Source organism: Nannospalax galili, unplaced genomic scaffold (assembly GCF_000622305.1).
Source record: "Nannospalax galili isolate Female #2095 unplaced genomic scaffold, S.galili_v1.0 scaffold312, whole genome shotgun sequence".
Classification (NCBI taxonomy): domain Eukaryota; kingdom Metazoa; phylum Chordata; class Mammalia; order Rodentia; family Spalacidae; genus Nannospalax; species Nannospalax galili.
The window spans coordinates 1570542-1597355 of NW_008335967.1; the positions used below are offsets into that span (position 1 = coordinate 1570542).

Here is a 26814-nt window from a genome sequence, read left to right on the forward strand (position 1 = left end):
ATTTTCAGTACTGGGCATTGAACCTAGGACCACACTGAGCAGTTTTCTCAGTCCCTGAGATTCAGTTCGATGCTAGTTTCTCTGTGAAACATTCTTTTGGGTTTTTTCCTCCTTTAAACATTTTTGCTTTTGTGGTGAAGTATGCATAACAAAATTTGCCATTTAAATATTTTTAAGTGTACAGCTCAGTGGTGGTAGATATATTCAAGATGTTGTACATTATTATTCATTTCCAGAATGTTTTCATCACCCCAAGCAGGAGCTCTATAGTCACTGAGCAGTGACTCCCTGCTGTCCCTCCCCACTTCCCCTGAAAGCTTTGGGTCTACTTTCTGTCTCTAATAACCTAGATATGTCATATGAATGGAATCATATAATATTTGAAATTCTGTATGGCTTATTTCTCTTAGTACAGTGTTTCAAGGTTCATCTTTGTTACAGTGCGTATCAGTTACCTTCCTTTTGTGGCTGAATAATAGTCCATTGTGTTTATTTCAATTGCTCTTCCACTTTACCAGGTGATAGGCACTTGGGCTTCTTTGCCTCTGTGGCTGCTGTGAATAGTGCTGTTGTATTCTCAGATCATGTTTCACATGACTGTACTATGGTATTTGACACTGTACTATGAATTTTTATGTCCATATAGATTCCTTATCAGGCTGTGTGTAGCTTATGGACAAAATATAATCCACTGTCTGGTGCTGAATGGCAGTCACATATCTATTGAATGATTAAATGAAGATGTGAAAGAGCAGGCACTCAAATTCAGTTGTATCATGGGCATGGTGGCTAAATATACCAAAATATGTTTGCTATTAAGGCCTGTTTATAATCAGCTTCTGAAGAGAAGTAGCTTCCTAACCTGCTGGTGTGGGGAAAAGTGTTAAATTTAGAGACCAGACGCTTTCTTGCAGGAACAGGTCCCATAGAACAGCTTGTAGTGCTTGACATTCGGCTGCAGTCTCAAATACCAACCACATGTAGTCAAGGCTTGTGGCATGCGATGAGTGACATTTTTAAAATGGACAGATTAGCAATCAAAAACATCAAATGGGACTCTTGCTGCTTCTAGACTTTCCGGCCAGCTGCTATGCTGATAGAGCGGTCTTCTGACTTTGGGAAGACCTGGGGCGTGTATAGATACTTCGCCTATGACTGTGAGAGCTCCTTCCCAGGCATTTCAACTGGCCCCATGAAGAGAGTGGATGACATCATCTGTGACTCTCGGTATTCTGACATTGAGCCCTCAACAGAAGGAGAGGTTTGTGTGCTGCTTTATTTTATGATTTTCTTGCCTGTCTACTTTTTGATCGTTGCAAAAATACCAACACTTTTATCTATCTTTAGGTGATATTCCGTGCATTAGATCCTGCTTTCAAAATAGAAGACCCTTATAGCCCAAGGATACAGAGTAAGTTTGTTTTTTAAGTAAATACCTGGGTGGGAAACATCATTCATGGACTAAGTATTACCAGAGTCCTGCCACCCAGAATCTCAACACTCAGCGCTAAATCCACCTTCTTCCTTCCTCTGCAGTTTTCCAGAAGTTCTTGAAATTACCAGTAATCTGTCAGCCTTCACTGATGGGAACACATTTTGATAATAATAACGGATTCATGTCAACAGTGTTCCAACAATTACATTGGCCATATGACCTTTTCTTTTAAGCTCAATATATTAAGCTATTCTAATAAAAAAAATAGTCTCTCAAATAAAATAGAAGTTTCTTTTTCTTGTAAGAAATCAGCTGGAGGGATTTTCAAAGAAGTAAAACTCAGTTGTCACAATTAGGTTTACTAAATAAAATACCCAGTTAAATTTGAGTTACAGATAAATAGCATATTCTTTTTTTAAAGTTCCATATAACATTTGTGACTAGTACAAGTATGTCCCATGCAATATTTGTGGTTCATATAAGTTTGTATCATACGATATTTGGGACCTACTTACACTAAAAAGTGTTTAACTGGAATTCAAATTTAACTGAGCATGCTTTATTATTTTTTAAATCTAGCTGATCCCAGCTATAAGACTTACCCCTCTTCCTAGGTTTATCCACACAAGTAGAGTTAGATCACCATTACTATGTCCTCATTCTAATCTGTAAAGGGCTATATTAAATTTGTAGCTATAGCACAGGAGATACTAGGAAATATCTCTGACTGGCGGCCTGTGCTCTGCTAAAACTCTTGGCAAGGACTCTTACCCACAGAAGATGGAAAGCAAGAATACTGAGAAAAATCACAAGTGCCAGGCATACTCTGTGGAGGGTTATAAAGCCTTTTGATAGATGAATGGATTGAGGTACAGAGTTGTATAATGTACAAAGGCAATGGGGATGTTAAATGGCTGGTGAATCTTGAGTCAGTATGATTTGATTCTCAGTTCAGAGTACTTTCCACTGCTCAAGGTGTGATCTTGGGGAACAGAATGTGTAACAATTGAACTAACTGGCTTTCAAAAAAGTTTGACCTGGATTTCAATTTCAGTTCCATCATATTGTAGCCATGTGACCTGGTTCTTTTTTTGGCCTCTTTTCTAATCATTAAATGAGATAGTAATACTTACCTTAAAGTTGTTGGGTATAACACAATGTATATAAATGACCAGCAAAAGTTCTGACATGGAAAATGTTCAGTTCATTGAAGCTGCCGTTGCTGTTGATCTTAATATTGTTGCCAGGAGCTGTGGCTTAGATCTTGCATAGAGCCTGTCCTGAATGTCAGGGTAAAAAAAGGAGACAGACTGTCTTGTTTTCTCTTGCTCTAGGGGTGCAATCAGTTGATCTGAATCTTGTTGATCTTTGCCAGCTGTTTTTAACCAAGGTCTCCTGGAACTTCCAAGCCTTATAGCATGGGATAACAGAATGAAAGAAATCCAGGGAATATTGCCAGAAAAGGGCTGCTTCCCCTCTTAAATTAATTTTACATGTGGCTCAGACTGTCTCTGGTGTGTAATTTCCTCATTCATTCTACAGTAAAACAAATGTTTAATGGCATGGCCAACTCTGGGCTAATCTCTGAGTGAGCTATTAAAACTGTTCCTTCATGTCTCAAAATTTTGTTGTGAAAGATGTCTGCATCTCCTGACAAACGTCTCCTGAGTCCCTAAAAAGATTCATCGTCTCTTTTGCAGGTGAAGCATGTGGGACTTTGGTAAACATGTTGCATTTATAATATTAATTCTCTTACCTTTTGTTCAATGGCATCCAGAGACTTTCTGTATCATGGAGGTGGCCATGTTAGGGGATTCTGCTTCTGATTTATTTAGTAATCAAGGGAACAGTATTTCTTGAGCTGTCACCATTGTTGACACCTCTGAGACTCACTTTTAAAAGTGACTTGCCTCTTAGAAGAGCAGGCAGCCCAAGGTTCCGTTGTTCCACATGGCAGGAGAGAGTCGGGCGGGTATTTGCTCTTCTGAGGGCTTCCACAAAGATCAGTTCAAGGGTTTCTAAATACTCCAAATGCCCTTCACGTTTGTTGTTTGGCCTCTGGTCAATAGTGCTCACTGTGTGCAGGAGCGTTTTACAGATGATGGCATTCATAGCTCCCATTCAGCGCAGGATTGTGGGTTCTCTCTTTCATATTTGAGTTTTACAAAGACCTTAAGTTTAATGCATGGACTTTCCCTCTCCGCCCCCAGCCATTTCTGTAGTCTTCATTGTAAGCTATGCATGCATTATAGCTACTTAAAGTTGTGTCTGGGCTTTGAAAGTATCCAGTGCACTAAACTACTACCATTTGGTCTTGTATCATACATAGTAAATGTGCATTAGCACAAACAAAAGGAAAGCTTAAGTGCAATCTCAGGATTCAGACAGCAGCAAGATGACAGATGGACTAACCAGATCTCCTGAGGTCCACTTTAACAGGAAACCTTAGTCATTAAGGAAAACACTGGTGGGGCTGGTTGACTAGATCTTGAGTTATTCAATCACTGTAGACATGACTGATAGCCCAGCTTCTGGAATAAGCTACAGACATATGGTGAAAGAGGAAAGATAAAAGAAAGCAAACTAGCTTAGAGGTAACTCTTTCTTAGAAAAAAGTGACTTAACCCTGACATCCTGGTAAGGAGCCCCATTGTCCTTATGTCATCATATTATATTGATAAGCTTGGAAACGTTTTGTGAAACAGAGACAGAAAAGTTATAGGCTACAATGTTATTTAAAACTTGGTTGACATATTCTTTCCCTGGATTGTATTTATTCTTTAGTGTTAAATCTGTTTCGGTAACTTGGATTTAAGTGGCAGGAAATTTCAGATAGTGTTTCTTTTCCAGAAATAACCAGATATCTCTTCCTGGTACAGTAATAATCGGAATTGGAACCTATGATATATCCTCTCCCACCCGAATGGAATTTCTGACTTTGACACTGACGTTAATGGCAGAGAGAGCCAGATGGTATTGCAGCACTTTAGATTACTGGACAGTGGGTTCTGGAACTCATGTAATTGCCTTCTTAATAGTTTCTTCACTTTCACACATCTTCCTGAAACTTCATTGCAAACAGATGCATCCCAGGACAGATATTCTTATTAAACTGATGAGGAGGTAGCCATCTTCCCTGCTTCCAGAGACTGTCACATTGTATTAGGCTTTACAGCTCTCCCATAATTCATTCAAGAAGAGTGACATTTCCTTAAGCCATTGTCCCTTATCCAGCTTTTCACTAAAGAGAAATGATGTATAATCACCAAAGAATGCTTGCTTGATTGATCATTCCTTTCATCTTTTTGGTGACCTTTGTAGATCTGTTAAAAATCACCAACCTGAGGATCAAGTTTGTGAAGCTACACACTCTGGGAGATAACCTTCTGGACTCTAGAATGGAGATCAGGGAAAAGTACTATTATGCAGTTTATGATATGGTGGTTCGCGGGAACTGCTTCTGCTATGGCCATGCCAGCGAATGTGCCCCTGTGGACGGAGTCAGTGAAGAAGTAGAAGGAATGGTGAGTTCTGTGCCCTCCACCCTTTCTACAGGGAACTCCAAAAGGCTAGTGGAAGCTAATCTGTAAAACTTGCCTGTTTTTTAGGGGATTTAATTTTCTCAACTTAGATTTCGCACTTTGTGGCAGATTGGTGGGTAAATGGTTATTTCACCTTTTGAAGACTTTCTTAGATTACAAGAATATACAGACTACTAGTTTCAGAGACCTTGAATAATTTTTAGAATTTGTACTGTGGGCTGTTGTCAAAATAGATCTTTTAGTCACCAAGGATTAAAAAGTTGTCTAAATAACAATCCAGTCTGTCTTTATATTAAGAAAGATTAAAAACCACAAACATTCAGTCTTTGTGCTAGAAAGAGCAAGTTGATTCCAGTCCAAAGAAACTGATAATTGTAACTCAGGCCCATGTGATACCATTTAGAGATCAAATGGAGTTTTCTTTGTCTTTTCTTTCCGGTTTTTTTCCTTTAACACTTTTGTATTTTTGTTTACAAATTGCATGTTTTGAAATTTGAGATTTCAGTGTTTTGCCAAAAGGTTAGAGAGGCTGGGGTATTCTAGTCCAACCTAATTAAGTGGTTTCCAGGAAAATTCTTAGAAGCCTTAAGATTTTAATGCCCCATATGACTCTGGAGGTCACTGGGGCCAGCTGACCTGGAGAGAGGAGACCAAGGAGCTAGCATTGGTGAGTGAATAGAGCTGAGCATTCAAATCTAGCTCCCTGGTCTGCCTAGGCACCGCAGACCAGCCTCTGGGCCTCCCGTAATGACATGAATGCCAGGCTTATTTACTGCCTGTTTCTTCAAAGCTTGTTAGTCCTTGTCCAAAAGGTGCAGAATCCTATGTACTCCACCTTCAAAACTTTCGCCTTCTCCTTACTCCAACTGGAAGTCTTCATGGGTTAACAAGTAGGGTTCTTAACAGGCTCCCTTAGCCTGAAGGGGAGGGATGTGTCGTTAATCTAATCTGTTTCTGAGAATGCTTCGGACTGTATTTATTTTCCAGCTTAACAAATCTACGTAGCTGATGTCAGGTCAGTCTTACAGCTTTGGAGTACATTGTCCTACATATCAGATGCTGAGTGTCTTGTGGTGTGGGCTGGGAGACTGTTTCAGTTTAATGCACCCCGGGTAATGAAAGGATTTTAATCTTCACCTAACTGCACTCCTGTCAAGACAGGTGCAGGAAGAGGAGGGACCTGTTGGTCCTGTTCCTAAATTCCAGTCAGTGGAAACCAGAGTTAAGGTAAAGAGCTCATGTGCATGCATGTTTGCTGAGTAGAAATGACATCTGTCCTCACAGCCTCGGGGGTCTTAAGCACACCTTGCTGTGGAACAGCATGAGTAGTGCATCTTGGGGTTTTTATAAAACAAATTAATTTGTATATTTTTTCAGAGTTTATATTTCCTTACTTGAAGGAAGGTAAATGTAAATGCTTGGTTTTTAAGTTTTCATTCTGGATGAAAAAAACTTTTTTTTTTTTTTAAGTGCTATGCCTAAAGGGGAAAAAAAAGCAGGCAAAACAAACTTTTTAAAGGAAATGCTTAACCTGATGTTGTGGCAAAACTTGCAGTGGTAAGAACTGGTTCTGGGGCTGGAAAAATGTCTCAGTGAATAGGAGAACTTAATGCTTTTTGCAGAGGACCTGAGTTCTGTTCCCAGCACCCATGCTGGGTATAACTCCAAGTCCAGAGAATCCAACACTCTATCTGGCCTCCATGGGCACCTGCATACACATGGCACACACTCACATAGACACACACTCATACATGTAAGTGAAAATATAAATCTTTTTTAGAAAAAGAATTGGTTCTCAGATGATGGGCATGTATTTAGTTCTGCATCATGACTTTTATAGGTTTGTATTAACAGTAGTTTGGGGTTTTAAAAATTCTTATATAACTAGTTTTTTTTTAAGGAAATTTTTATTCCAGGCATGGTGGCACACATCTTTAATTCCAGCACTTGGGAAACAGAGAGGCAGGCAGATCATTGTGAGTTTGAGGCCAGCCTGGCCTACCTAGCAAATTTCAGGCCAGTCAGGCTACATAGTGAGACATTATTGAAAAAATTTATGACATTAAAATTTGTGTGTGTGTATGTGTGTATGACAGAGAGCAGAGATGGGGCAGGAAGGGAGGTGTGGAGGTCAGTTGTATACATTTAGGAGTTAGTTCTCTCCTTCTACCATATGAGTCTCAGGGATGAAACTCAGGTTGTCAGGCTTAAAAGCAAGTACCTATACCCACTGAGTCATCTAATAGCCCTAGTTTTTGTTTATAAATTCTTATGTTGCTACTTTTCATAGATACTCAATTGAATGTCCATTACATCATAGGAACTATTCTAGAAATGGGGGCAATTGCCATCAGCTACACAGACAGAACTTGCTTAGTGGGGGAGAGAGGAGAGAAAATCTAAAAACAGATAAACCCTCACTGCGCAAAACTAGAGACGAGAATGGAAGGGGGATATCTCTGCTGACTGGAGAAGTTTGGCCACCACACACTTCTGACTTGCATTTCCTGGTTTGTAAATTCTTAGGTTCATGGACACTGCATGTGCAGACATAACACCAAGGGCTTGAACTGTGAGCTGTGCATGGATTTCTACCATGATTTGCCATGGAGACCTGCTAAAGGTCGAAAGAGCAATGCCTGCAAAAGTAAGTGTCAGCGGAAGTAAGTTTGGACAGTGAGGATTCTAGTGTAGCTGTGCTCTAAAAGTGTACTTTCGCAGAGGGAAGAAAAGTCGCTGTCATTTTCCTGGTTTTGTTCATCCAATAATAATACATTTGCACTGAGTTCAGTGAACAAAAATTAGTATGTTTGGCATTCACTCAGGAAGACTGAAATGTGGTCCATGATATTGTATCTGCTTTCAAGACAAGAAGACAAGGGAAATGAAAGAAAAATACAGTATTTTTGAGCTATATTTGAGTTTTGCCCCCAAAGGACTCTTGTGTTGAAGGCTTGGTCCCTAGCTGGTCATGCTATTAAGAGGTAATTAGTTTTCAAGGGTACTAACTTCATCAATGGGTTAGTCCATTGATGCATTCCCAGCCAAATAGCCTATGAAGTAAGACCTAATTGGAGGTACTTGGTCACTAGGAGTATTCCTTGGAAGCTGCATTGTCTCCTTCTGGTTTGTTCCTCTGCTATCTGGCTGCCAGAAAGAGTAAGCAGCTCTACTATTCCATGCCTTTCTGCCATCATGTTCTGCCTCATCACAGGCCTAGAAACGAGCCAGGCAGCCATGAAGTGTTACCACTGAATGCGTGCACCAAAATAAGTCCTTCCTTGTCTAAGTTGTTTTTCTCAGGTATTTTATCACAGTGATTAAAGGTCTATGGCATATCATTATGGTCTAAGAGATGGAGTAGGTTTCCAGCTTTGTTTCCATCCCCAGCCAACTGTAGCCTCTAGTATACTGCCATCCTTCCCTCCCTTCTAAATTCTTCCTTTCCTCTGTCCTCCCGTCCCTCCCTCTCTCCTAGTATTACCCTCTAGGCAGAGATGTGTGGTAATATTAACCACCACCACCTTATCCTCCTGACTCACAGTGATTCTGATATATTTTCCTACCCTTGAAGAGCACATTTACCTTTGCTTCTCTAGGAGGTTTGTTGTAGAAGTTCAGAAAGCAGAGGTAATTGGAGTAGTCAAGTAGAACCTGCTGTGCTGGGTGACTGCTTGGGGTTGCTTAGGGAGAGGGAGGAATACAGATAGGTAGATACTAAGGATGCATCCGTGGATAAGACTCAGTTCAGTCATTTGGCAGGATGGCCCTTTGCAGGGGAGACAGACAAGGTGGGGGCCATGCTGAGTTAAACCTCCTTTTAAACAGAAAAGAACAACTGTTGATGACAAAATGATTTAAGGCTGGTTTGGGCCAGTGTGACTGCTGAAAGGCTAGAGAGGGAAATTCTGTACCAGAAAAAGTGAGCTATAGAGCTGTTAAACAGATCTTCATTTCTATCAAAGAGCCTGCCTGGCCTAGTGTGGTAGTGAGGATGGAGAGGAGGGGAATTGAATGGATGCCTTATGTGGGATTCTTTGTTGTTGTTAGTATATCTCACTATGAACTCACAACCTAATACTTTAGCCTCTTAGGTGCTGGGATTCAAGTGTGCACCACTCTCCACTGGACTCCCCCACATGTCCTGTCCTAGTCTGCAAAGCATGGAGCCCAAAGAGTCTTTCCTAGGAATGCATCACCTAGAATGGCCTTTAGAGTAATAGAAATACTTCGATCCATTCCAGTCTGCAGGGCTAAAGGTACCCTCAGCGGAATGGCAAATTTCTTCCTGTGTTAGTAAGTTTTCATCACTGAAAAAATAGCTGAGTAAATCAAATAAAAGGAGCAAAGAATTATTTTTACTCCTGGTTCAGTTTGTGGTCACTTGGTGCCATTGCTTTGAAGTCTTGGTAAGGCAGAAACACATGGAAGAAGGTCTGTGGCAGAGAAAGTCAGAGGGACAGATAACAGCCTTCAGAGACCACCCCAAGTCATCTCCTTCTTCCAAAAGACTCTGCCCTCCTGGTTCCTACCACCTTGCAATAATGCCATCCACTGAGGAGTCTATCCACGGATTAAGCCATGTGTGAAGGCAGAATCTTTGTGATCCAATTGCTTCCCAGCCAGGCCTTTAACCTATAAGCCTCATATTGAAATGTCAATGCCTCCTGAGCTTATGTTTCCCTGGGGACTTTCCCCAAGCGATTTCCATTCTTAATAGCAATAATTGTTCATAGAATTCACATTTTTAAAGTTTCCAGCCTGACTTGAGGTTTCAACCAGGGTCAGTGTGGCATATGTCCCTTTTCACCTCCAGGGCCTTCTTGCTGATTGCTTTCACCTGAACTCAGCCCCTGATTTGCTAAATGAGCTCCATCCTCCAGTGGTAAATTGATTTAGAAGGCTATTCTTAATATTGGTCTCTTCACACAGAATGTAACTGCAATGAACATTCCAGCTCATGTCACTTTGACATGGCGGTTTTCCTGGCCACTGGGAATGTCAGTGGAGGAGTATGTGACAACTGTCAGCACAACACCATGGGACGCAACTGTGAGCAGTGCAAACCGTTCTACTTCCAGCACCCAGAGAGAGACATCCGAGACCCAAATCTCTGTGAACGTACGTTGGGAGATGTCACACCTGGAACCTGCTTCCATTGCTTTTCACAGGGAGTATCTGTCAACACTAATCTCAGAGCTGAAGCTCTGCACGACAGAGCCAGCATTGTTAATCACTGTCTAGATGTTGGGAGAGGCATTTACTTGCTAACTAGGCGTTCTTCAGTTCACTTTGGTGGGCTTTGGAGGGTGGAGAACATACATATTTATACAAAAGCTTGGCGTGCTTCCTGGTGCATTTAACATGGTGCTCTTCTTCTTAGAATGTGCCTGTGATCCAGCTGGTTCTATGAATGAAGGAATCTGTGACAGTTACACTGATTTTTCTGCTGGTCTCATTGCCGGGCAGTGTCGGTGCAAATTACATGTGGAAGGAGAACATTGTGATGTTTGCAAAGAAGGCTTCTATGACTTAAGTGCTGAAGATCCATTTGGTTGTAAATGTAAGTCAGTTCAGTACACAATTGGGGATTTCTCCCAGGGACACAGTTCCCTTCTTACTTTGTAATTCTATGGCCAAACCACCATTTGGGACTCACTTGCATTGTGTTCTTTGCTTCATTTTGTCTTTGATAAAGCTTGTGCTTGCAATCCCCTGGGGACAATTCCTGGCGGGAATCCTTGTGACTCTGAGACTGGTTACTGCTACTGTAAGCGCCTGGTGACAGGACAACGTTGTGACCAGTGCCTGGTAAGTAAATCCTAATCTCATGGGATAAGTAGTTTGTGAATATGCTTGCTTTGTTTTTGTTTTTGTGTCTGTGGTATGTAGCCCAGCTCACCTTGAATTCACAGTCCTCTCATGTCTACAACCAGAGTCCTCATATGGCACATGTGCACCATCATCACTGGCATAATGTTTTAATATGGAATGCTTTTCCATCACAGATTTTACCATCATCCTTATGTGTTAATGCTAAGAGACACAAGTAGAAAAGTTATAAAGCAGGAATTACTAGTGAATAATCTGACAAGCTGTTCACTGTTAGAATTATAAATAAAACCCCAATAGAACACCACTTTTGTAGCCAAATGAACAGTTTTTTAAAAATGAAAATGCTGGCCAGGTGTGGTGTCACACTTCTTTAATCCAGGCATTCAGGAGGCAGAGGCAGGCAGATCTGTGTGAGATTGGGGCCAGCCTGGCCTACATAGTGAGTTCCAGGCTAGCTAAAGCTACAGGGAGACTTTGTCTCAAAAAAACCAAACAATAACAGAAAACAAAGAAACAAAAAAAAGAAAATGCTGAGGCTGGAGAGATGAGTCGGCGGTTAAGAGCACTGGCTGCTTTTGCAGAGGACCTGGGTTCAATTCCCACCATCCACGTGGTGGCTCCCAGCCTCCTGTTAGCACTAGGCACAGACATGATGCATATGAATACATGCAGGCAAAACATTGATACACATGAAAAGATTTTAATCTTTAAAATCAAAGTGCTGTTAGTGAGGATGTAATGAGGTGCTGCTACTTGTTAGCTGCTGACAGGACTGCAGATTGGCTCCTACTCTGGAAAGCATTTGCAGAGATGATTCCGAAGCCAACAAAAATGTACATGCTCCTAACCCAGTGACCCCACTTCTGAGAATCCTAATGAAATCATCAGAAAGTTGGACCAAGATATATTCCCTCCAGACTCATTGCGTCTTTATTAATCATGGCAGTAGACATGGACTCAGGAGTGGGAAAATACTTGAGTAAACTTGGGGACTTCCATACAATGTGATACTTGGTTGCTGCTGAAAACGGCAGTAAGGCAAAGAAACGCTTGTTTTGTTAAACTAAGAAACAAGACAAAACAGAGCCAAGAGGCCACAGGTGTGAATAATACTTTGATTATGTAGGAAAAATTTCATCAGGGCAAACAAAATCTGGAGGAAATATAACCAAAATGTTAATTGTTAGTGGTTCAAGTAAATTTGTAGAAGAGGGGGTGGGGGGGGCTATTCATTGAACCCACATCTTACGCATGCTGAGCAAGTGCTCTACCACTGAGCTGCATCCCCAGCCCCAGATGGAATACTTACAAAAAGTAGTTTAAAAATTATCCTGTGTCTTCTACAGTGTTTTTATGTTGCCTTTGTTGAGTTTTGTTTAGGGGATCCACCTGCCCCATACATAATGTATGTTCATGACCACTAAATTTGTATGGTTGTATACAATCCTGATAGATTCTTAGATACATTTCTGAATGTCGGATTTAAATTGAGTGAGCCTTTGAGCAGATAAAAATCTGCTCACTTTTTTAGTGCAGAGATCTTCCCTGTATGGCTAGCATCCTAAGGCCCAGTAGTGTCCTGACTTCTTGTTGTGAGAATAACCCTTGTTTTCTGCTGTGTTTCCACGTACATGAATCCTAAAGGCTCTCCTTGTGGGATTTATGACAGACTGAACTGAAGGAAAATGTAAAGGCATGCTAAATATTTGCCATATTTTTCTTACTGCTAGAGTAATTCAAATGAAGAAAATTGGTCTCTATACTGCTTGCTGGGAGCAAGACAGCCCTCTTACTCTGAGGTCTAGCACTTGGGTTTCTTTGGTTCAGAATATCCCTGTGTTCTGTCTGCTTTCACAGTGGAAATAAACATTTGGTGGAAATCTGGGCACGCTGTAACTTGCCCCTTGCTTGTCTCTTGTGCAGTCACAGGAACCCACGCTTACATATTTAATCTTTTGTTCTGTAGCCACAGCATTGGGGCTTAAGCAACGATTTGGATGGATGTCGACCTTGTGACTGTGACCTCGGGGGAGCATTAAACAACAGGTGAGTGAGTGGAGTGTCACTGGCACTCTGACCCAGGTTCTGAGGAAACTCAAAAGACTTCTAGAAGCCTAGGGTTCTGTTGTCACTTAAGATTTGCAAAGGAAGTTCATGTTTGGTTTAAATACCCGATAATCATTTGTACCTATGAGCTCAGTGTTTTCAAGGACTTCTGTCATGCTAGGAGTTAGCTCTGAAATCTAATATGTTTATATTTCTTGATTTTGTCGTGTTGTTAATTGGTTTTGTGCTTTTACTTTTCCATATTTTTTTTAAATTGTGGAAGTCACACATGTCCGTAGTTTGAAAAAAAAAAAAAAAATAGCTCAGACAGGTATAAAGTGAACTGCAAACCCATTTCTTCTCAGGGTCTATCTCCTCCCACTTTCCCCTCAGCCATTAGAAGTGCCTCTAATTAGCAGCTTCTTGTCAATCCTTAAATGAGAACAGTTTGGTCTGCCTGTTAAAAATTAACTTTTCTTATTTCTTGACCAAGCTGACCTCTGTCTCAGGGAGATCAGCCTGCCTCTGCCTCCGAGTGCTGGGATTAAAAACATGCAACACCACACCCAGCTTCTCATTTCTTTTTAAATGACATCTTAGGTTTTTTTTTTTTTTTTTTTCTTTTTTTTCTGAGACAGGGTTTCACTATGTAGACTAGACTGGCCTCAACTCAGAGATTCATCCACCTGTCTCCCTGGTGCTGGGATCAAAAGGGTGTGCCATCACACCTGGCCCATTATGTACCTTTAAATGTCTAAGAATAGATGTCTGTAATAAGTTATGTGGTATGTTTATCTATATGTATGCATGTTCGCATGTGAGGGAGCACGTGTATGGGGGGGTGCGGGTCCACATGTGTACATGTGCATGTGGAGGCCTGAGGTTGATGTTAGGAATCTTCCTTGATTACTCTTCCCCCTCATTCTTTGAGACAGGGTCTCTCCATCAAACCAGAGCTCACCTATAGGACTAGTCTTCCCAGCTAACTTAACTTGTTCTGGGAATTCCATTTCTGCGTAATGAAGCTGGGGTTCCAGATGGGATGCCACACCCACCGGACATTTAAAGGGTTTTGGCATCTCTTGTGTACCACTGAGCCATCTCCCCAGACTCTTCTTTATTTATGTTTTGACAAACAAATTCAAAGAGAAAAATAGCCCATGATTTTCCACTTAACCTTTTTCATATTTTTTACAAGAGATGAATGTGTTATTCTGAAACTTACTCTTTTCATTTGTAGAACCTTTTTTCTTATCCACTTACGTTCATCCACCTCTTTCTTTTCAATAACTTTTGTAGCTATCATGTGAAAATACAGTGATTTATTTCATTATTTCCATAGTCTGTACTTTGTCTTAATGAATGCTTGTAAATACCTCTGAAGACCAGGTTATCAGTGGTGAAACTGCTGAAGCCAAGAACCTTCCATTCTAACAGAGATGTCATACTATTCCAGGCAGATTATACTAGTTGATTTTCTTACCCCTCAGTTATAAAAGTACCCCATCCCCAGCCTCAGCTGGTATCAGCAAATATTTTCTTTTTCAGCAGTGTAATAGAAAAAAAATGGACTCTTACTTGATTGTGAGAAGAATCTTTCCATTTTATTTCTTTGTTACTTTCAGTCTATTCCTAAGGTTTACATACAGTCATAAAATATGCTGTTTTTCTCTGAATTGATGAAACATGAATCTCTACCAAAATTTATAATATAAATCTATTAGCAAGATGCTCATTTTGTGGGAATTGAGTCAACCATTTTTAAGTCCAGAAGAACTTTGGTGTCTCAGTGGATCAGAGTCTGAACATCTGGTGGGGACAGTGTGACCACAGGGAGAATCGACAGATGTTTCCTTGTAGTTCCCAATCTTCCCTCAGAGAACATGCTGAATTCATTGAGCAAGCTTTGTGTGCTCAAAACTTGACTCTCTTACAAGGTTATTTCCAAACCCCATAGTCAACTGCTGGGAAGACATGAGATTTTAGGTCACAAGAAAGCATTCTGTTTGGCCTCTTTATTTGAGTTTGTTCTGTTCTAGAGTGCGCTGGAGACATTACAGCCTGTGGCCTCTGACTCCAGAGAATTTCTGTTCTTAGAAAACTCCAGAGGAAAGGCAGCTGGGATGGTTGCATAAAAGCTTGGAGGAAAAGCAGTGCTGTCCTACATGGAATTCCTTCTCTGATTTTCTGTACGACTTTCCATCTTTAGTGGCTGATCCCCCCCTTTGGAGTTGTCATAACCCCAAGTCCTTGGGCAGATGAAGGTGGCTGATGTAATTCTCCTGTCATAAACTCAGGAATGCCCGATGTTCCTTTACCCTCAATGGTCTCCATTCGTTTCCTCCTTTTCTCTGCTCTACATGTATTTCCTGTCTTGGTCTCCACCCTGGCCTGTCTTCTGCTCTCTCCTGCAAAAACTTACAAACACCAGAATATGTTTATCAAAAGAGTTTGTGAAACAGACACTTTCAGTGAGAATTTTAAAGCAGGTGGCATGATTGGTGAGACACCTGTCCATGGTGGGGGAAAAGAGCCTTTATAGATGCCTCCCAGGCCTACGCGTTGTTAGAGTATTGTGGTATACCTTTTCAATGTTGCCTCTAAGAGGAGCTCTTTAGTGTCACTCAGGCTGGTCCCTCAGACACCATTGTATGCTGATATCTTTTAACTGATGTTCTTCACTTTTCTTTAATTTTTTTTTTTTTTTTATATTTTGTGTGTGTGTGTGTGTGTGTGTGTGTGTGTGTGTGTGTGTGTGTGTAGTGTAGTATAGATCAGAGGACAGCCATCAGTAGCAGGTTTTCTGCCTCTACCTTGTGGGTCCAAGAAATCAAACTGAGATGATCAGGCTTGGCCTCAGGCACTTTGAACCACTGAGCCATCTCACCAGACCCTACCCTTCCTTCACTTTTCTGTGAACATGTATTAAGTGTTGATTGAGTAAAAGAACCTGAGAGGGTCCAGAGAGATGACTCAGTGGTTTAGAGCACTGGCTGCTCTTGCAGAGGACCTGGGTTGGGTTCCCAGCACCCACATGGCAGCTGACAACTGTCCTTAACTTCAGTTCCAGTAAATTTGACACCTTCTGACCCCTATGGGCATTACACAACACGGGTGCACTTACACCCATGCAGGCATACACTCATGCACATAAGATAAAAGTAATAAAGAAAATATTAAAGAAACAAAATTAAAAAAAGAAGAACTTGAGAAGCAAAACCTTTTTAAGATGCAGTAACTAAATATGCATGGTGCGGATAAGGCAGTCTCCAAATGTGACCCCTTACTTCACTTAGGAATAGAATCAAATATAAGTCATTTAAAGTGAAAAACATTTTAAAATATTTTATTTAGTGAACCAAATGGATTTGGGGTTATACAGTAAAAGCTTGGTCATCCAGGTCTATTATTTGACAACTAATCTGAGGCTTTAAATATTTAAAGAACTAAGACCTAATAATTTAATATAACTCATGCCACGTTAATGAATTTTTGTCTAAATTGCCTGCATTAATGAATAAATAAGAATTAGTGGCAGTGGTTGCTAGGTAAACAGTACTTAAAAATGTTTTGAAATGTTGAAAAATATAAACATCTTTGCAGCATCCTTCAAAATGATCTCATTGGCTAGACAGGCCCTTCGTGTCTGGCTTGCAGCCTGTCGCTTCCACTGTGGAAGACTTGTCCTTTTTCCCTGAGGCTCCTGCCCCAATTCTGACTCTTCTGCGATTGCTCTGCTCCTGCCTCCCCTTTAGCACTCACTTTATTCTGCTTTGCTTTATGGTTGTTTGTATTACTAGCTCTCTAAATGGCAATTGTGTCTCATGTTTCTGCATCTCCCTTGGCACCAGCCCAGTCATGTAGTGCTCCAACAGTGAGGGGAGGAAATTCACCAACTTTGAAACCAGAGCACAGCTTACTAGACACTTTGATCTATACTCTGAATGCGTTATCTAACCCTTGGTTAGATGCTATGAGAGATGGACATACAAGGGTTTCTAGAGCATTGTTCCTACCTGTTAGAAAGTAGTGATGACATCAAGAAAGGAATGGATGGTGCTGGTCCCCAGGAGCCAGCTCTTCCTTGGAATCAGTTATGCAGGAGATGGCAGTGCCGAATAGCAGTTGATACTTAGGAATGATGCATTTTATACTTTAATATTTTTCTCTGAATAATTCATCATTAACAGAGAAAAGTTGAACTTTCACTTTTCCTTCTCATTTGAATGTAGACAAAAATAATTGCTTCCAACAGAATTTTTAAATTCCTGTATTTACGAGAATAAATCTGTGTTAAATAATCTTGACCTTGACCTATTGAGAAACAGAGCCACTGTTAGTTTTTGTTGTTGTCAGAACAAATTACTGCATTTTAATGACTGAAAACACCATAAACTTGTTATCTTGTAGTTGGGTAGGTCAGACTTCTCGGTGGATTGCAGACAGATGTTGGTAGGGTACATTGCTTTCTGTGGACCATAGGGGCGACTATTTCCAGCCTATTCAAGTTTCTGGTAGAGTCTAGCAGTTACTTGCAGCTGTAGGATGATGTTCCCACTTTCTGGCTGGCTGATATCTAAACACCATTCCCAGCCTCTAGAGGCAGCCCACATTCCCTGGCTCACAGCCCCCTTCCTCCATCTTTAAAGCTGTGTAGGGTCTGTCAATTCCTTATGTCACAGCTTTCTGACCCAATTTTCTGCCTGCCCCTCTCACTTTTAATCACTTACGTTATTAGATTGAGTCCACCTAGATAATCTATGGTATCTCCCACATTTCAGGGTCCTTATTCACATCTGCAAAGTGCTTTCTGCCGCGTGAGGTCACGAATCACAGATTCCAGACATGAGGACAAAAGTATCTTCGGAGGCTCTGCCTCGCACAGAACGGAACTTTATTTTAGGTCATTATTTTACTGGTTCAACAGGTTGAATTTGTATTTCATTTACAGAGAAACTTGTGGAGAGTATTAAAAAATTATAAAGTATAGCATTTCTGTCATGTAACTTTTTAAGTAGACACAGAATATAATCGTTATATGTCATCTTTTCTCTTGTTGGGGAAGAGATAGCATTTAGGCAGGAGTTGTAAAAGCAGAGTGAGGTTTGAATGCCTAACAGCACATTGAGGAGGGCCTTCTAGCTGGAGGAAAGGGTCAAAGTGGAGGGATGAGAGTGGGTCTGGTGGGGTGGAGGTCTGCTCTGATCTTTGCTGTATCTGCCGACATCTTCCATCTCTTTCTCTCACCATTCCTGCCCTTTCCCTGCCTGTCAGAATCTTCCTCAAGTTTCAGGGCCACATCTTCCATGAAACCTCCCCTAACCTTCTCCATCATATGAAGTACATCTTCCTGTTCACCCAGAGTGCTTTGTTCCTGGCAGCATTTGATCTTGGTTAATTGCTTTGTTTTTTATCTTCCCAATTAGATTCTAAGTTGTTGAGGACAGGGACCTCCCCCAGCCTTCCCTCTCTTTCTTCCTCTCCCTTCCCCTTTGCACTTCTCCCCAACATCATTTATCCGGAAATAATGTTCTTACCAAAGAAGTGTAAGGACTGATTTGGAAGAATGATACAGTGGACTAAAAGTGAGGGCCCTGATGCCAGCTCAAAGTTTGCAGGAACAATATTTGTTCAGTAAACATTTGCTGAAGAGGACAAGGAGTGTGGCTCCTCTGTAGGCACAGGGCAGCGCCTGGAAAAGAAGCAGCTGTTTTCAGGGAATGCTGTTGGGACAGGACGGCAGCAAGCCCAGCAGAAGTTTCATAATCTGATATGATTAGGTACAGAGAAACACCTTCAGGTTTTGTGGAAGCAGAGGTGTGGGAAGGTGGACACAGGGAGATGTCAGTTTAAGAAGCTGCTGTGGCAACAGGCACTGAACTAAGATAGTGGCAGTGACACGAGAGGAGGCTGCCAAGTGGAGAAACATTTTGAAAGAAGACTCAAATGTTGGGATTAAGAAAGAATAAAGTTGTATCTCACAGACACCGTTAGAAAGAATTTGAAATCTGCTGAGCGTTTAGGGAGAGAATGAGAAGATGGGGTGAGTAGTGATGAACATTTAAGGACAGAACAAATTAGAGAGCAGCCAGGCTGACCATGGGAGCATCCCGTGATGGCTAGCCTTGGAGAATTGAGCACAGCAGAGATGGGGTGCTGAGAGCTTTAGGGCTGAAGGCCATCTTTGTGGGGACTCTTAGAGCCACAGGGTAGTTGAAGCAGTCGTTGTGGACTTGGAGACCTGCTTAATGGTGGAGGTGATCTGAAATGGCCACAAAAACTTGTCGTCACAGAGTTACCAGAAGTGAGGTCTTTCTAGGTCCTTCCATGTGATCAGGTCCTCCTGGGATTGTTGCTTGTTTAGAATGGTGCTGCCGGGGAAAGGTAGGCTCGGGAACACATGGGTATCACCAACCTAACCCTCATTGCTTGTCACTGATGACAGCGAGGGAGCTGTCATCTTCTTTGGTAATTCATGTTTTAGGCATTTGCTTCCTTTTTTAAAAAAATTTTATTTTATGTGTATGCATGTATTGCCTGCATGTAGGTCAGTGCACCCATGTCGTGCAATGCCCGTGGATGTCAGAAGAGGCTGTCCGATCCCCTGGGACTGGAGTTATGGACAGTTGTTAGCTATCATGTGGGTGCTGGGATTCGAACCCGGGTCTTCTGCAAGAACAACCAGTGCTCTTAACTGCTGAGCCATCTCTCCAGCCCCGACGTTTGCTTCTTTAGTAAACATCTGCTGGGAGCGGGGGTGTTTCTTTTGCCCCCATGATGCAATCTCTGATAGCTGAATTTTGGATCCTAATTAGAACAGGTTTTCCTCCCCTGGGAGCTGGCCCTGTGGTGTTTCGAATTCCTGTTCCTGCGGGATAATGACATGATATATAAGGAGGATGTCCACTGGACCGTGACAGTCATTTGGGACATTTTAAACAAGCCTTGGCCTGTTACATCGTCCTGAGAGTTGTAGCTTGCCTCAGTGCTTGATTTCAGATGAGCTTTGGAATGAGAAAACCAGATGGAACTTTGGGAGTGGGCTAAATACAGTTGTAAATCACATCTTGACTTCTTTTGGAATGGAAATGGAGACATGAAGCCAGGTGTGGTAGTAGTACAGTCTGTAATCCCAGCAATCAGGAGGCTGAGGAAGGAGGAGCATGGCTTCAAGGTGTACTGTTTAGACAACTACATCTTAAGAAAAAAATAAGACTGACAAATAAACCTTAGGAAAGTTAGGTTAGACTCTGGAGAGAAGGATCTGAAGACTCCGTGCCTCAACTTGAAGGAATGCATGCCTTCTCTAAAGGTTTGTTGTGGGTGTTATGCATACAGAGGTAAAAGAGACATCATTTGTCGCTCAAGGAGGTTGTGGCATGAAGGAGAAAGTTTGCTCTGTGGAATGGGGGCTGGTAGTCAGGAAATGCCACGACAGGGGAGTTGAGTCTCCATCTATAGGTTCTTTGTTATAGGGATAGAGAGATCATTCTAGGCTGAAGGAACAAGGTAAGCAAAGGGAGACCAAGTCACCTAGTGTAGTTGAGAAATTGCAAGTATCCAGTGTGGTCGGAGAGGTCTAGGAGAGGTGAGCCTGGAAAAGGGCCTGACTAGAAGGCGGAGTGCAGCTCCTCAAGGCCATTGAGCGAGGAACTTATCTGGTTGGTGCATCCTAGAAAGTTTACATGGGGCAGCTGGGCAGAGGGGTTGTAGCCTGGGTTAAGAGGTTCCAACTTTGACAAAAAGGAGATCAATGAGAAGAAAGTCACTGGCTTTGCTGACAGTAGGAAAAAAGCAGGCACAGCCTGTGGGAAAGGGTCAGGTCCCAGTAGTTGGTTCTTGTTGCCTCAGTGTGGGGTGGGCTGCCTTCATCCCAGTAGAGGTCATGGGAGGGATCAAGCGATGCCTTTTGGAGCCATTGGTTCGGGACACCTCTGGGACAGCCAAATTGAAGATGTCCTTCAAGGAGCTGGGTAAGTAGGTCTGAAGCAAAGGAAAGGAGATGAAGCAAAAGATACAAGATGCCAAAGGAAGAAAGTTTGTATCTGTGGAAAGTCTCAACATGCTGCAGAGAGGGAGCAGTGGGGAAGAGAGGTCAAACCAAAATGACCACAAAGAATGTTCGGGGTCGTGTTTTTAGGCTAACTTTTGGATTCATTTACAGGTATTATTTTTCCACGCACTTACTTTTTGAGTGAAATAAAAATTCTGCATAAGCATCTTATGCCACAATATATTTAATGGCAAATACAGGACTGCATCCAGTGGGTTAGTTTTATGCCCACAGTAAGCTCAGTTGCTCTCTCCTTCCCATAGCTGCTCTGCGGAGTCAGGCCAGTGCTCCTGCCGGCCTCATATGATTGGGCGGCAGTGCAACGAGGTGGAATCCGGTTACTACTTCACCACTCTGGACCACTACATCTATGAAGCTGAGGAAGGCAATTTGGGGCCTGTAAGTAGGGAAGTGTGGCAGACTGGCAAAGCAGCATCTCATGGGGGACTGTTGTGACATATCTGTGCTTCTAAAGATGCTGTTTAAGAAGCATTTTATAGTTTTCATTGGTGAACATAAAATAAGGGCGGAGACATGCTTTCTTGAAAACATTTTTATTTAAAACTAAGTCAATCTGGGACTCACAAGTAGACTTTGGAGCATTTCCTAATAAAGCTTTTGGTTAATATGTCTGCACGATTAAGTATTTTCCATTATTCTATTTGTGCTCCAGAGTTATTGTAGATCTGACATCATGTATGCTCAAATGTGTTTCAGCATCCCAAAACGTACTGACATAAAATGTCTGCCTGGCACTTTAGCGTCAATGACTGGCACAGCAAGAGAGCTCTTTCTCCCCACCTGACCTCTCCAGGCTGTTCTCTTGAGGTTCCTCACAGCATGGCAGGATCAGGACAGTGAGACTTGTCACTTGACTTCTGGCTTCTAGTGAGGAAGTAACAAACTGCCAGATCTCTAAGTCCTAAAATGTCATCCTCTGACATTCTATTAGTCACAAATCTGAGGTTAGCATTGTTCACAGGGAGGGTAACATTGGCTGTGCTTCTTGGTGGGTAAAGCTCCTCATAGGTATAAGGAAGAAAGCAAATGATGATGGCCATCTTTGGAAATGACCAGCCACGACTTCTGTGTAGTAGCTGTGTCTGTAGTTCATCAGAATGGATTCATTGGTAGAGAGCGCTCATTAGCATGTACTTAGGATAGGAGGACAAACTAGTAGATATGGGGCTGGCCTTGGAGAATCCAGGGAGTACTTCATCACTGTTAGCCATGCTGATGAGCAGTTGGGATTTTCTTTTTATATTTATCCCCCTGCCTATGTCATGTAAGGTAGATCCCCACCTTTGGTGTTCCATCTCCAATGTCACAAGACTACTCTAACCACAAAGTAAAGCAAACCAATTACCTGTTTATATATTAAATTTTACATCTTCTGGGAAGTTTGTAAGAAACAGAATATAGCCACATTTTGAATCCTTGGACTTCTTTGGCTGTGAAATGTATCTCAATGCCATTTCCTGTAAGGCATAACTAGTGTTCCTTCTGTCTTTAGGGAGTCAGCGTGGTGGAGCGGCAATACATTCAGGACCGGACTCCATCTTGGACCGGAGCTGGCTTTGTCCGTGTGCCTGAGGGGGCTTACCTGGAGTTTTTCATTGACAACATACCCTATTCCATGGAGTATGACATCCTAATTCGCTATGAGCCACAGGTGAAGAAAGAAGCCCTCAGTGGCCCTGGGGGGGCGGAAGTGTGTGTGTGAAGTGAGGCAGGGTAGAGTGTTAGCAGTACTTCTAATGGATGCTAGATTTTTCTGTGAATGGTCAGGTTTGCATTGGAATAGATTAGCCACTGGCTTTGCAATCTTCTCTATCTACCTTGAATCAAGCTTCTCAAACATTTAGTGATCTCTTGTGGGGCCTGACAGTGTTAAGGTAGTAAGAGTGTATGAGAAACTCTCCTCCTAAGGCCTGACAGTGGCTGTCCCCCAACTGCTGTGAAAGTCTAGAAGCATGACAGCAGAATTGAAGATGGCACCAGAAGATGGAACAAGTCATATACCAGGCACACTGAGCTAGGGCTTCTAGAATGTTTCAAACAGACTCAAACCTAGGCCTTATAGTATGGGTATGAATTTTTGTTAATTTGTATTTTTCTTTAGAGACAGGGTCTTGCTTTGCAGCCAAGGCTAGCCTGGGACTCAGTCCTCTTCTCTCAGGCTCTTCAGTGCTTGGTTCCATACAGTATGTGAGTGGAGTTTGGCATACTGATAGAAAGTGAAGAAAGGAGCAGAAATGAAGAGGTGTTCGTTGAGAATCCTTCACAGAGCTAGATGTGGTTACAGCTGCTCTTGGGAAAAATGCCAGGACCAGCAAAGGCATTTGGACTGTATATTATTGGGGGGGGGGGGTATGATTGTTATTACATGAGCGGTTTGAGAGCAGACAGAAAGACACATTGGGAAGAGGCAAGGAGAAGAGTTGAAGGGATTCGGGCTGGAGCTTAGTAGCAGAGGAAGTGACAGAGGGAAGTGAAAGCAGCCTGTGTTTTCTGTTTAAACTTGGTAATTGACCAGTTTGGAGAGGTCTTCCTAACTGGATGGGCTGCAGTGGGCTCATGCAGCTGTTCCCTTCAGTTGTTTGTTTCCTGCTCTAGCTGCCTGACCACTGGGAGAAAGCTGTCATCACCGTCCAGCGACCTGGGAAGATTCCAACCAGCAGCCGATGTGGTAACACTGTTCCTGATGATGACAATCAGGTGGTGTCCTTATCACCAGGCTCAAGGTCAGTGTGACAATGGTTTGCAGCACAATAAAACCAATACCTACATTCATCTTTCTGGTACCTTGCAAATCAAGTTACCATTTCAGAGGGAAGCCTTGGTTACGGAAGTTTTCCATTGGAATTATCACCAAAGAGCTTTTATTTTTCATCAAGCTTAAAAGCTGTTTTTTGTCATTCTTCTCTCTTGACTTGGCAGATACGTGGTTCTCCCTCGCCCAGTGTGCTTTGAGAAGGGGATGAACTACACTGTGAGGTTGGAGCTGCCACAGTACACCTCCTCTGATAGTGACGTGGAGAGCCCCTACACGCTCATCGACTCAGTAAGTGCCAGGCTCCTTTCCACACACGCAAGAAAGTGTCCAGCTGCTGCCTTGCGTTGCATGGAGGGGCAGTGCCAGGCGGTGAGACAGAATGAGTCCTCTACCCTCCAGTTTCTTTGTTTATAATAGTCTAACTTGTGGGAAGGATGCATTCAACCCACTTCCCTCCAAACATGAGGTGCTTCATGAAGTAACATTATTTCAGGACCCACAAAGCAATGTGAAGTATATCTTGGTATTTTCTGGCCAGAGTCTTTAAGACTGGGAAGATTTGCAGAACAGTGTTGGGGGAGGAGCACAGCATGGGGGTTTAGACATGATTACTGGATTTACCTGATGATGCGGGCACCTCTGTGAGGACATTCTGTTGTTTTCGTCCCCTGCAGCTAGTTCTCATGCCCTACTGTAAGTCCCTGGACATCTTCACCGTTGGAGGCTCAGGAGATGGGGAGGTCACCAACAGTGTCTGGGAAACCTTCCAGAGGTACCGGTGTCTGGAGAACAGCAGAAGTGTGGTGAAGACACCAATGACGGATGTCTGCAGAAACATCATCTTCAGCATTTCTGCCCTGATTCACCAAACAGGCCTCGGTAGGTGTCGCTTAGCAGCTGCAGTGGCTACAGGATGTGTTTGGCACCAGGTGGTGTAATAGGATGCATGTCCTGAAGGTCTGTGTGAGACAGCACACAAGACTTAGTGTCTCAACATGGGTTTGTCTTTATTTTTATAAATGTTTTAGTGATCAAGCGCCATTGAAGATGGAATCAGTATTTAAGGATTTATAAAGGGGTTAAGGAGATGACTCAGTGGTTAAGAGTACATATTGCTCTGGGTCCCCAGCACCCAGATCCTGTAGCTCACAACTGCCTGTAACTCCAGCTCCAGGGGAATCCAATACCTCTAGCCTCTGTAGGCTCCTGCACTCATGTGCACACACACCCCACCCACATACACACAATTTTAAATAATAAAAATAAATCTTTAAAAGAAATATACAAATAAGAGGTAACTAGGGAGAACTATGTCGGATGTAGCCTGTAGGCTATAGACATGGGGGTTTGAGAATCAGAGGCATCAGATATGTTTTTGTCTGTGAAAGGTCAGGCCAACTCCCAAGAGTTACAGAGGTCTAATGTCCTCTGATATCTGAGCTATGGAGGAAAGGGGAGAAAACTTTACACCCTCCTGCCTAGAGAAACTGCTTTGATCTGCCAGTACTACCCTGTTTGCACTCTCCCAGTCAGCATAGGGTGATTTTATTTTTTAACTGACATTTTTAAGGAGACAAAGTAAAAAAGGGGTGAAAGGGTCAGGGAGAGTTTGAGGGGAGGCAGAGGACCAGTTCCAGGGCAGGTGTGATGTGCTGCCCATGTCATCAGTCTGACCTGTCTTCTCCCTGCAGCTTGTGAATGTGACCCTCAGGGTTCCCTGAGTTCTGTGTGTGACCCCAACGGAGGCCAGTGCCAGTGCCGGCCAAATGTGGTTGGAAGAACCTGCGACAGGTGTGCCCCGGGCACCTTTGGCTTTGGCCCCAATGGATGCAAACGTAGGTGTATTAAGAAGCTTTGTAATGAATTCAGATGAACCTAGTGATCCTGGGGCTTCCCTAACTTCTATAGGCAATGCTTCACCCTGAAGCTATTGAAACATTATGAACTGGGGTCGAGTGCCTATGAGGGCATGTATCTCTATTTAAAGAGTTCTTTAAAAAAAAAAAAAGTAATAAATATTAAAACATTAAAATTTAAACAAAAGGGACTCACATTCTCAATCTCTATATAAGCTACCTGCTTACAGATTCGTTTGCAAAAGTTCTCATAAAAGTTGACAGGTAATAATGCACATTTCTTATTTAGTAACTCCTAAGACACACAGGAACTAGACATTCTTTGCAAGTTCTCTGAAATAGCTAACATTAACAGTTTAGATCGCAGATCTTCCATAGAAATCTCCTGAATGGCTTAAAGATAATTCAATCCATCACATAACTTAAAATCCTTATGAACATCTATACTATATTTTACTTACTAGACATCAACTACAGCTGCCCTTTGTGTCTGAACAGTGCTGTTCCGAGGTCACAGAAGCATTATTGTGGCTGTCTTGTTTTTTCCTCCCTCCCTCTGCAGAGCTCTTTGGTTGTGTCATTCTTCTCAGATAAGTTTTTTTTTTTTTTTTCCTGACCAATCAGCAGGTCCTGCAGTGCCCACCATTTACAGAACACTGATTTCTTATAATTTCTATCATTCCTTCAGCACTTGCTTTATTTACCACCATCTCATCATAACTATGGAGAAAAAAAAAATGTAATTTTAATTTCAAAGCAGAGCTACCTACAAATAACAGACCAAATAAATCTTTGTTAGACCCAAGTTCTGCATAGTTTGCTCCTCTCACTGCTTATTGTAGGGAAGTTTGGGATAAAGAGTTCTTTGTTTGCCTTGTGTCTACAGCTTGTGACTGCCACCTGCAAGGATCTGTCAGTGCCTTCTGCGATGCTGTCACTGGCCAGTGTCACTGTTTCCAGGGAATATACGCACGGCAGTGTGACCGATGCCTACCTGGCTACTGGGGCTTCCCCAGCTGCCAGCCCTGCCAATGTAACGGTCATGCTGAAGACTGTGACTCAGTGACAGGGGAGTGTCTGAGCTGCCAGGACTACACTACGGGCCATAACTGTGAAAGGTATGTGGGCACAGCCTCATGAAAGCAAGATAACATACTGGGCGCGATGGCTGGCATCCCAGCACTTGGGAAGCAGAGGCAAGAGGATCAGGAGCTTGAGGCAAGCCTGGGCTACATAGTGAGACCAAGACTGTCTGGAAAAAAAGAAAAAGA

General features: G+C 42.4%; 1 protein-coding gene across 1 annotated transcript in view; it reads left to right on the forward strand.

The window, feature by feature from the left end:
* The window catches only part of Lamb1 (laminin subunit beta 1), a 72283-nt gene that overhangs the window by 12214 nt on the left and 33255 nt on the right, over positions 1-26814 (forward strand). Inside the window, exons 6-20 of the mRNA XM_008830713.3 lie at positions 1073-1261; positions 1348-1411; positions 4757-4959; positions 7504-7624; positions 9910-10098; positions 10361-10540; positions 10676-10788; positions 12779-12858; positions 21175-21310; positions 22425-22583; positions 23528-23655; positions 23852-23975; positions 24362-24566; positions 25379-25522; positions 26430-26661. Of these exons, the coding sequence (XP_008828935.1) occupies positions 1073-1261; positions 1348-1411; positions 4757-4959; positions 7504-7624; positions 9910-10098; positions 10361-10540; positions 10676-10788; positions 12779-12858; positions 21175-21310; positions 22425-22583; positions 23528-23655; positions 23852-23975; positions 24362-24566; positions 25379-25522; positions 26430-26661 (2267 nt within the window). The remainder of the gene's footprint in view (positions 1-1072; positions 1262-1347; positions 1412-4756; positions 4960-7503; positions 7625-9909; positions 10099-10360; positions 10541-10675; positions 10789-12778; positions 12859-21174; positions 21311-22424; positions 22584-23527; positions 23656-23851; positions 23976-24361; positions 24567-25378; positions 25523-26429; positions 26662-26814) is intronic.